This window comes from Rhinolophus ferrumequinum, chromosome 4 (assembly GCF_004115265.2).
Source record: "Rhinolophus ferrumequinum isolate MPI-CBG mRhiFer1 chromosome 4, mRhiFer1_v1.p, whole genome shotgun sequence".
Lineage (NCBI taxonomy): Eukaryota > Metazoa > Chordata > Mammalia > Chiroptera > Rhinolophidae > Rhinolophus > Rhinolophus ferrumequinum.
Window position 1 is genome coordinate 97,931,266 of NC_046287.1, and position 12,006 is coordinate 97,943,271.

The following is a 12,006-nucleotide window of genomic DNA, read 5'->3' on the forward strand; positions in this document are numbered from 1 at the left end:
CCATCGCCTTCTCCGCCACTTAACCCCCTTAGTCCTGCCTAACGTTTCAGATTCTTCCCCGCCCCGCTCCTCCTCGCGCGGGACTCCCCGCTGCAGGCCGTACCCCTCCCCCGCCGCCGCATCCCGGGCCCGCGAGGCCGCCGCGGGACGTTCGCGGGCGCCGCCGCAGTGGCCCGCCGCTGCGGCACGGACGCGCACCCTCCGGCGGCGGCCGCGGCTCCGGAGCCCGCGCTCCCGGCCGCCCCTGCAGCCCGGGCCCGGCGCGCGTCCGCCCAGGACCCTCGGGCCGCCGGCCCAGCCAGGCGTGTGCGCAGCCTCCGCCACTCGCCCGGGGCCGCGGAGCCCCCGACTGGGGCGAGATGCTGAGCGGCTCCGGCCTGGACAGAGCTCTTAAGATGTCCCTGCCTCGAAGGTCGAGGATCGGCTCGTCCGTAGGTGAGAGGGGAGGGACTCGGGGAGGGAGGGTCCGCGGGGCCGGCGCGGGCGCTGTTAGGTGACACTGCCCCGCCCTCTGGCCGGCCTCCCCTCCCTGGGATCCTTGGGCCGCAGGATCCACCCCTGCTACGCGCTGCCCGTACCTGGGGGGCTGGGCGCCACTGCACTGGCGAAGCCGTTAAGGTCCACAGGCCTGCGAGGGGGCGGGGGGCGTCAGAGACCCCGGCCCGCCCCCGGCACGGGTGCGCGTGTGAGCGCGCCCTGCGCATGCCCGCCCGCCCCAGCGCGTGGTGGCGGTGGCTGGTGGCTGTGACCCAGGCGGCAGTGCCCGGTCGTCTCCCACCGCGGTGGGTACGGCTGGTGGGCGCAGAGACCATCCCGCCTCTCCCGCTGGCGCCCGGCCTTGCCGTTTGCAGTGTTTCCCGCAGGGCTCAGAGGGAGCCAGAAGGTCACGCGAGTGTTTTTCACTCCCGGGCCCTCGGGCCTCTCGCGCGCCCACCGCGCAGCCACCCAGCCCCGGTGGGGATCGCCCGGCACACAGCCCGCAGGTGGCAGGCGCCTGGGCGTTGGGCCGCCTAATTGTTTAATGCCGCACCTGGCGCTTCAGACAGCATTTCCCACCCCTCACGTCGGTAGACGCCTGTATTATTGTTGTTGTTATTATTATTTACATATTTAGAAACCAAAATCTTGTGGAGTTGGGTGTTTTGTGATTATGTGATTATGGTACGTGACGGTTCCCAGACCCTTAGCTAATGAAAAACTGAAAGGGAGCTTCAAAAACGATTGGATTTCTTACCATTTCAGGATTCCTGGCAAGTTTGTAGGTAGATCTTTGATATGAAGAAGGCACAGGGTTTGCAATTTGGAGCCGAGGTCACTTGTAATCTTTGTGTTTCTTGCTTTGAGAAAATAGGCATATAAAAATCACTGACTTTATTATTTCTGTAGTTGAGTAACGTGAGAGGGAAACAGCTTATTAGGTAATTTGGACCAGTGTTTCTTAAATTTGAGTAATATAAGGGCACCTTCAAATAAATTTGGACAGGAATCCCAGTGTAAAAAGATCACGGGGCTGACCAGTTGAGACCAGACCGTGGGGCGTAAGGGCTGAAGCAGGGAGCCCAGTGGGAGTGGACAGCAATAATCCAGGTGCCAGATGGTTCCCCTGGCAGAGCTAAGGTGGAAGGAGGGGGGTGGGCACATCCTCATGGGTTTGAAGGTAGAGCCAACAGCATTTGCTCCTGATTTGGAGGTGAGGCTTAAGTAACAGGAGAGTCAAAGGTCGCGTGGAGGTGTGGGTCTCAGAAACATGGACAAGGCGCCTCTTACTGAGATGGGGAAGACGACAGAAAGAACCGGGTTCTCTCTTGTGGAAGGAGGGGTGGTGGTCAGGGATTTGATTTTGAACCTAAGAAGTGCCTACTAGAAAGCCAAGTAGAGATGTTTAGTAGAGAGTTAGATTTAGGAGCCTGGAGTTCAGGGGACTGTTTTAGAGCAGAGAGAGAAATTCACGAGTCCTCAGCAGGACGGCTCCATGGGTGCTGCCTGCATTTGCCTTAATGCTCAGCTGCTCCTGTCTTGGAAGTCTTAATAATTTTTGCACAAGGAGCCTGCATTTTCATTTTGCACTGGGCCCTGCAGATTATGTCATCAGTGTGGATAGATGTGGCCAAAAGGAGAGGGGTCCTTGCACAGGGTCCTGGACACGCTGACATTTCAAGGTCATGGAGATTAGAGCAACAGCAAAAGGGCTGAGAGGATGACCAGTGAGGTCAGAAGAGACCCCGAGAACGGTTGTGAGCAGCTTGGGGGGTCAAATGTGCAGGAAGCCGGAGGGCGGGGGGGGGGGGTGTTCAGCTGTGCCCAGCGCGGCTGACACCTCAAGGAAGATGAGGCCCGAGACGGACTGTTGGATGTGGAGACGTGCAGGTCATCGGTGACCTTGCAAAGAGCTATTTTGGTGTCACCGTTGAGATCAATGTCTACAAAGCAGTTTTGAGAGAGACTAAGAGGACAGACACCAGGAACAGCATGTCTAGAAAACTCTTTTGGGTACATTTTGTAGAAGGGGGGGGAGAGCAAATCGAGTGGTAGCCGGAGGAGGTTTGGTGTTCCAGAAAGGATGTTTTAAGACTAATACTGCAATCATAACAGTCGATGGCATGAATGTCAAAGTAAGGCGCTTTCAGGGAGAAGGGAGGGCCAGTGATCTGTGGTCAGCAATGAGAAGCAGGGTCATCAGGGCAGAGCAGTGCAGGCCAGAGGCCAGAGCGGGAGGCTAGGGGGCCTCTTGCTGATGACAGGCTGCAAGTTCTAGAAGACAGAGAGGATGGTGTAAGAGACGGATCTATTTAGAATATTTACACACTGTGTGAGGAAGGGGGAGGGCCCTCTGGGGTGACTCGGCTGAACTTGGGCATGGGGCCACATAAGGCCGTTTTGTTTGGATGATGACCCAGGCAGATAGAGCTGCCGAGGTGTCATAGAGGTGTGAGTGTCTCGAGGGGAGGGATGGTTGGAAGCTGGGGGGCTGGTCCAGGAGTGTCCTGAGCTCTGAAACCTCTTCTTTTTCTCCAGTGGATAGCGATGGGAGCCCGGAGTGGGGCATTGCTGTTGGCAGAACCAGCACTCAAAGCTTTGGGCAGCTTCTTCACCCATTCTGCAAAAATGTCTTGGCTCTTTTTGGTCCTTTACTCTTCCATTTGTTTTTTCTTTGACTGGAAGTGGGCATGAGTAAGGAGTGGCAGCTCTGAAGCTCTCAGTGAGTGCGGGGCCCATCATTTGTCCAGAGGCCACAATTAGGGACGTATTTGATCCCACAGCCAACTGGGATGAGCCGCTTTCCAGATGTATTTTTTAAAAGAGACTTTTCTGAAAACAAAGCAAAAACAAAGCCAAAAATATCCTGTTAGGATTTTGGTTAAATTTCCATTAAGTTTATGGATTAATCTGGAGAGAATAGACATTTTAAAAAATGTTGTGTCTTCTTAACTACAAATGTGATATCGCTCATCAGTTCATATCTTTTATGTCTTGTGTTAAAGTGCCATAATTTTCTCCATGAGGTTTCCATGCATTTTAAAAGGTTCATTCCAAGATACTTCTGTTTCTATAATGAATGGGATTATTCAAAATTTACATTTTTAATTGGTTGTTGCTGGTGTCTAGGAAAGTTACTGGATTTTTCTATTGATTTTATATCCAACAACCCAGTGAATTGTCTCATAAATTTTGATAGATTATGGATTCTCTTAATTTTCTGTGACAATCTCATTATCTGCAAATAATAATTTTGCTTCTTCCTTCATCATTGTTATAACTCTTATTTTTTCCTTATTGGATTATATTTGCTAGTACTGTCAGTAAAAGGTTGACTGGGAAGTGCCATGCTTGTTTTGCTCTTAGGACACTACAGGAAATGCTTCCAGCATTTTAAGTTGAGTATAATATTTACTGTCGGAGTTCAGTAGCTGTTCTGTAATACACTAAAGAAGTGCTCTTCCCTTCCTACCCAGAACTTCAGTAAGGGCAGAGGCTCATTTATTGTGCAGATTAAGACAATCATGAGGGACCAGGAAAATACCTAAAGATTCCCAGATGGTTGTGGGAGTCTCTCCCTTTCGTCCCTGGATCTCTGTGTTCATTAAAAGTGAATCATGGCACACCTAGCAGAATGGCTATAATAAGCAGTGACATCACCAAATCCTGGCAAGGATGCAGAGAAACTGGGTCACTGAGACATTGTTGCTGGGGATTTAAAATGGTACAGCCACTCAGGAAAAATGTCTGGCCATTTCTTGTAAAGGTAAACATGTGACTTCCTTTAGCCACAGCCAATATACTCTTGGGCATTTATTCCTGAGAAATGGAAATATCTTCACAGGAAAACATGTTACGTCAGTATTACATGGCAGCTCTGTTTGTAATAGCCAAAAACTAGATGGTCTTCAATGGCTGGATGATTAAACAAACTGTGGTACATCCATGCCATGGAGTACTACTCGGCAGTTAAGAAGGAACCAACTACTGGTGTACCCAACAACTGGGATGGATCTCCAGGGAGTGCACTGAGTGAAAAAAGCCCAATCCCCAAAGTTTACGTGATGTCTAATCCTACTTACACAGCATTCCTGAAATGACAAAATTATAGAAGTGGAGAACAGATTAGTGGTTGCCAAGGGTGAAGGCGGGTGTTGGGGGGGAGAAGGTTGAAAGGGCAACGTGAGGGATCCTTGTGGGAAAGACATGTTCTGTCTCCTGACTTACCCCGTATCAATATTCTGGTTGTGATTATTGTACTATAGTTTTTAAGATGTTTCCAGTGGGAGAAACTGAGCAAAGGATCCAGACAGCCTTTCTGTATTATTTCTTATAACTGCTTGTGAATCTAAAATGATCTCCTAATGAAAAAAAAAAAGCAAACCGAAGTAAATTTTCATCAAAAGAAAACAGTTAATTGTCACGCTTCAGGTGTTGTAATATGTTCCCATCCAAGACATTCGAGTTATATTATGATACTTTCATTGATAGGACGTTCGCTCGGGGCAATTATACACCACCTATTTCTATAACACAGCAGAGCCAGGGTGTTTGGGAAACTTAGTGCTTGACATGTCACTTTCTATTTGTTATATTTTGGTAGGGTCTGGAGCAGGGTGAACTTAGACAGTGGTTTATTCCCTTAAAATTATGCTTCTCATTTTTTTGCAAACTAGTAATGAAAGGATCAAAGATCACAATCTGCTTCAAGATTATATGCTGAGCCGCATACTGTTTTAGTAAAATAATTCTGGGATTATTATTTCTCGCTAAAAAATATCTTTGACCCCCTCTCTTAACAAGGATACTGAATTATGCTTTTGTCACTTCTACCTTTCTCTAAAGATGTATTTTGTACCAGCGTGTCTGAGACATTTTACCAGGGTGTGGAATACAAAGACTAATAAGAGGGGTTCTTCCTGCCTCATGGAGCCTCCCGTCGGCTCAGGGCGGAGCCTTTCGGTGCACTAAGGGAGACTGGAAACAGAGCTGTTGACTGTAACAAATATATATTGAGTGCATACTATGTGCCAGGCACTGCTCCTGCTGCTAGAGCAGAGAGCAGAGCAGAGGTCACAACACGCGTGGTGCGTGCTCTCAACTCTCTTATCCTGCCCGGCGTTGACACTCATGGATGGGACCCACAGACAAACAGGGAAGTGACGTGGGTGAGTGTGTGTATGAGTGTGTGGCGCGGGGTGAGTAGTGAGAACCTAAAGGAAGGGGTGGCTCTTTTCTATGGACTATGGTGTCAGTGGTATGTAAGCAGACGCTTCCTTCCTGTCGTACTGAATTCATGGATTTGGCGAAATGCGAACAGATTAGCGATGAAGAGCAGGCAGTAAGCGCACAGACCAAATCCAGACACCGGAGGATGGCAGCTCTTCCAGAAACCGGCCCTGGAGCCCTCCTCCAGATCCCACACACTTCCACTCATGTCTTCTGCCCGCTCCTGGTCATCAGAGGGCTTTTTGGTTTTGCTCTGCGTATACAGGGTTCCTGTGTGGACTTAGTTTACACATACCAACCTATTCCACGTTTCAAGGGGGAGAATGAGGAGAATTGGGGTGGCTAAAAGTACGAGGAGCTGTAATGTTAGAATGTAAGGGCCGGACAGTATCTCAGCGATGGCTGAGTCCCCTGATTTCACAGATAAGAACGATTCAGAAATGTTCTTTTCTTGCTGGTTAATGTCCAGCAGGACCAGCTAATTTCCAAGGCCAGTGTGCTTTCTACCATCTCCAGCCTGCCTAGTTCAATAGCACACCTAAGTTGAACAGAACAAGTTCATTCATTCCACAATGTTTCCTCTTCCTCAAATGGAAATAAATACAGAACTGGGCCTAATTTCCTCCCATTTTCTGTACTCAATAAGTAAAGATTTGACTGAGCTCTGTCATGGATTATTTTTGGACTTGGTCCAATGGTCTAGATTATGTTTGGAAGTTTCTTTGAGGTAGTAACATGTATATAGGGGTTGACACACCAGGTTTTAGGGTTAGAGTGAATTGGATTCAAATTTTAACGGTCATTTGCTACCTATATGATGACATGAAAAAGCCTCCTTTACTTCTGTTACAGATGAGGATGCAAATGAACTTTGTATCTCATGGGGTTGTTGTGACTAGTGAGGAATAATGTGTATAAAAGTACATGCATTGGTTATTGATTCATTCAGATAACTTTATGATGTAATCAAGCTTATATTGACAATATGTCAGGTCTTTCTCATGTTGCCCTTCATCAACCAAGGTCAACGCGTCTACCTAGATACTCTGCATAAGAGCAGAATTGGCAAAAACGTCAGTTGTTATCATTTTCCCTCCTCCAAATCTAACAATCAATAGAGGCCTAACTAGGAGATGATTGTGTAGGGTCATTACTGGAGAATTGAAGGGTTCTTTTCGTGTCATTATCCAGGTGTATGTGACTACCCGCCAAGAACTCTGATTATAGACAGGGTGTTCATTCTCTAATGTCTCTGAAGGTTGTTACCTTCTGCTAAAAGTCGTCCTGCCTTCAAGGCCATTGCCTACCCTACAGGTAGCTGATAAGCGTGATGGCTTCTGTTTAATAATTGATTTTATTTTTCCAGCGGATATTTTATCTTAAACCCTGATCTGATGGAGGTGACAGCTAGACAAATAGATTAAATTAAAATTATTCTCTACAAAGTTTTTAAACATTTATGGGCGGATGTGTATAAAGCATCTTTAAAGATGAGTGTCTACCTTTCCTCCTTGGATCTTTACATTTACTAAATATAACCTCTGGTCAATACCACACTGAATACCAGAGGTTATTTACATCCATTTAGGCCGGTAAAAGTGCTCAGAGCAATGTTAACAACCATTAGGAAGGGTTAAAAATAAAAGTGACCTCATGAAAATGAGTTTCTCTCCATTCCCATCAAGGGCAAACCCCGGAACAGGGCCTAACGGAGGACCCTTGCCTAGATGGAGCAGTGCTGACGTGGGGGTGGTCAATTGCACAGCAGGGTACCCTGACAGCACGAAAGGGCACCATCAGACCTGCATGGCTACCTGGGTGTACCTGCGTAGATACACGAGGGTGCAAGAATGACACTGTTCGTTCATCAGCCATGATCCTGGAGGGCGCGCTGGGCCCCCGTATTACCACAGATGTGTGTATGTGTGTGTGTGTGTGTGTGTGTGTACACACGCACACGCATTATTATGTGTGTAAGTCTGTTGCTCTGAGAGTTCATCTCTTACCTTGCTCACTGCCTCTCTAAGTTTCAGAATCTGATATATCGTCAGATTTCATCCTAAAAGTCGACCTAATCCTAATTAACTTTGATTTAGAGGTTTTTATATTTGCAAGTAAGGTTCCCCCTCTTTTGTAATCTTATACCAAATAATAAGGAAATGTCACATTTCACACATTCCAGTGAAGCGCCTGGGGGCTGGTTTTCCCTTCTCTGTCTCCAGAGGTGCTGTGTGAGCCGTAAGCAGCACTGAGCATCCCAGGATTACTGTAAATATTTTAAACTCGTTACCGAGACTGATCCTGTGGGAAACCAGGGTCAGTAAACTACTATATGGAGTCAGTACTTCTCTGTTCTGACATTTGGAATCTCATTCCAGACACTAAGTTCAAAAATGGTTGCTTTTCTCCGAGGCCTTAAATGGTAGCTTCGTATCAGGGAGAAGTTCACGTTCAAAGGGAGGAAAGGGTCCTGGCTGATGATCCATCCAGGTGAGTGCCGCAGGATCAGGCCTCATCAACTATTTTTAGCCACAGAATGATTATCCTTATTTAAGATGCCCTTCTATTTTGTTTCTTTATTCTAATGCACTCAGGAAACACAACTTTGGTTTTAACACTACAGAATTTTTATCTTGGAACTCCCAAAGAGTTACTGGAGCAGACCCACTAAGTGATCTCTGGTCCCCTGGAATGGCTGGACTCACTCAGCAGCTGAGTCTAACCTGCCTGGGCTGCTAAGAGTATAGGGTAGCAGTTCTGTTTCTGTTGTGTCCCCTTCCGCCCCTCCCGCTACGTCCCTTTCATTTGAGCTGGCAAGAATAAGAGAAATAGACTCTCTGGGTCCAGTTCATGTTCACGTTGAAATACGTCTATTCAGCTCTGTGGAACTCTTCCACTGTCTGATTTTCTGCTGTTAGGATTCAGGCAGATTTTCTCAAGGGAAGACACCAGTGTGGGCAGGTGATTGAGAAGGTGACGCAGGTAGAAAGAAATTGGGCTGGATGTAAAGATCAGCGAAGACTGCAAATGAAGTGCACTGTTCGGGGCTGTTGTCATACTCCAGGTGAGGGCCCGAACCAGGGCGACATCAGAGGTGAGAGGACAGGCTGGCTGAGTTGGGATCAACAAGCTATAGAAGGGAAGCAGGGAGCGGGGGATGGGGTAGAAGCTCTTCCTGGTGAGGGGCAAGAAGAAGAGTTGTAATTCCTCCTCCCCCGTCCAGCATTTGTCCTTCAGAGAGCCCAAGACACTGCGCAGAGTAGGCAGTACTTCATAGGGTCAGACATTATCAAAGTTGAAGGTGACTTTCTCGATCCGGCGGCCACAGCTGCATGTGGCTAATGAATTTGAGATGTGTGAGAGGGACCTGCGCTGTGCTCTGAGGGGAACACGCACACGGGGCTTTGAAGACTTACTCTAAAAAGGAATGTAAAGCATCTCACGAATGTTTTATGCTTAGTGTGCATTGAAATCATATTCTGGCTGCGTCGAGTTAAATGAAATAGATTATTAAATTATTTTCTGCGTTTCTTTTTACTTTTTTGAGTGTGGCAAGTAGGACATTTCCAATTGTGTCTGTGGCTTGCACTGTAGTTCTATTGGGCAAGACTCTTATGGATCGTCTTGTCTGAAAGTTTTTGATTGACTGTTCATGGGGTTGCAGACTTTCAGAAATAAAATCATGTGGCAGCCCAAAACCCTCATTACTAGGTGAGGAAACCAAGGCTAAGAAAGGTCCAATTCCAGGACTGCGCAGTGTTCCAGGGACAGTGAGGGACGAGAGCTGTGTCTTCAGACTCCTCCAGTATTCTTTTCAGGGTAATCTTGTCTTCCTCTTACATTGAGAGAAAACCTCCCCTGGGCACAGTCGAATATATCCACCTAAAATGAATTTTGAGAATGAACTGGGTCACGGTACTGCGAATGTCTATTGTATTTCTTTGAACCGAAACGCTAATGAAGTCTAGTTGCTTGAGTCCTTGGCTGTTGTCGCATACGATCAGTCAGTATTTGCAGGGAGGAGCTTCTAATATTATACACTTGCAGTTGTGGTTACATGAGCTTTTGAACATGTGCTGCCCAGTCTAGGAGAGCAACTGGCAAGTCTTACCGGCCCATAAAACAACCTCCTTTACAGGCCGTGGACATCTCAGTGGCAGTTTTCTCTTCCCAGAGGCCATTCAGTCATTGGAATTGAGTTGGTTTTTTTCAAACAACACGTTTTTAAAATATTTCCCTCTTAGTGTATTTTTCTCCATGATATATTACTTTCTCAAATGAGTGTCTCAGAAACACAGAGGCCGTAAATACTACCAAAGAAAAAGACCCGAGGAGGCGGTGTTTAAACCCCAGCAGGCTGTTAGCGCCACTGCGTCTTGGTGAGAAGAAAAAGCAGGTTTTATTACTAGGGGATGGAGCTAGACGTTTTAGCTTGTTCACGATTTTGAGTTTTTGGGAATTTTCTTTTAAACCACATCGGTGAAATGATGGGCTGTGATAATACAGAGTGTTGGTAACCAAGATGATACTTGTGTGGTGGTTACCTTGTATCAGGGATGTGTGGTTACTGTGCTTTCCGGCCGGGATCGGACGCCCAGTCTGCGCATCTGTACGATGCAGAGCTCTGTGTCTGCAGTCTGTGATGTGTCCGTGCGGGTCTTGGCTTTACGAGCATGACTGTAGAGTATGACTGAAGTGGCCAGGGCAGCAGAGGTATTCCGTGGTTCTGAATCCATCATCCCGGCTCTTTCGTGCAAGATGATGTGTCGACAAGATGCACCAAGGCAATGCCAGCAATATGATGCTGAGGCGATGGACAGGACGTCTTAGGTGTCTGTGTGGACTCTGAGTTCAGTGCTGTGGTGTCACACCGGAAGGTGAGCACTGTAGTGTCACACTGTGACAGATGTGTAATGACATGTGACCACCATTACAGCATCTCACAGAGTATTTCCACAGCCCTAAATATCCTCTGTGCTCCGCCCATTCATCCCTCCCACCCCCAATCCCTGATCTTTTTACGTCTCCATAGCTTTGCCTTTTCCGGAATATCATTTGGTTGGAATCATGCAGAATGTAGCCTTTTTAGATTGGCTTTTTTTGCTTAGTGATATACACAGTTAAGATTCTTCCATGTATTTTTGTGGATTGATAGTTCATTAAAAAAAATCCCTGAATAATGTTCTATTGTCTGGATGCACCACAGTTCATTTATTCATAAATCTGTTGAAGGACATCTTGGTTGATTCTAAGTTACGACAATTATGAATAAAGCAGCTGTAAACATCCATGAACAGGTCGCTGTATGGACATCAATTTTCAACTCCTTTGGGTAAATACCAAGGAGCATGGTTTCTGGATCATGTGGTGAGAGCATATTTACCTTTGTAAGAAACCCCCTTCCAAAGTGGCTGCACCGTTCTGCATTCCCACCAGCAATGAGTGAGAGTTCCGGCTGCGCCACATCCTCACCAGTATTTGGTATTGTCAGTTTTCTGGATTTCAGCCATTCTAATAGGTGTGTAGTGGAACCTCTTTGTTATTTTAATTTGTATTTCCCTGATGACATATGATGTGGAGCATCATTTCATGTGCTTATTTGCCATCTTTACATCTTCTTTGATGAAGTATCTATTCAGATCTTTTGTCCATTTGTAAGTCATTTGTTTCCTTATTGTTGAGTTGGAAGAGTTCGTTGAATATTTTAGATACAAGTCCTTTATCAGATACCTGTATTGCCAGTATTTTCTCCCAGTCTGTGGCTTTTTAGTCTCTAAGTGTCCTTTGCAGAGCACAAGATTTTAATTTTAACAAAATCCAATTTATCAATATTTTCTTTCATGGATTATGCTTTTGGTGTTTCAGGGGTTTTTTTTGATAGTATTTTTCCTTAGCTTTTTGAAATTTATACTGCAAACTTATTCTGCTAGAGATTACTCTTTGTTACGAACACACATATTTACTTATTTTTTGCCTAACAATGGCTAGAATTAATTTATGTACACACACACACACACGCACACACACACACACATATGTAATTTTCCTCTCCATGGTGAGCCCCCCAGAAAAAAGACAAAAACTGTGGCACAATTTTCTTCCCTCATCCACTCCCTTCCTCAAAATCACTTGACTTGGTTCCAGAGAGTAAATAGGTATTTACTAATGTCTTGTTGAAGTAGATCCCCTAGGATCTCTCTGTGACCATCTGTGAGTGGTACACTGGTTCTCTGTGTCCCTGAAAATGCTTTTATGTCATCCTTGCCATTAAGCCATACTTTTGCTGAATACAAAGTTCTA

General features: G+C 46.4%; 1 protein-coding gene across 1 annotated transcript in view; it reads left to right on the forward strand.

Annotated features, from left to right (window-relative positions):
• The first annotated feature begins 253 nt into the window (after nt 1-253).
• The window catches only part of ATP8A2 (ATPase phospholipid transporting 8A2), a 555,010-nt gene continuing 543,257 nt past the window's right edge, over nt 254-12,006 (forward strand). Inside the window, exon 1 of the mRNA XM_033104468.1 lies at nt 254-435. Within this exon, the coding sequence (XP_032960359.1) occupies nt 360-435 (76 nt within the window). The 5' untranslated portion in view covers nt 254-359. The remainder of the gene's footprint in view (nt 436-12,006) is intronic.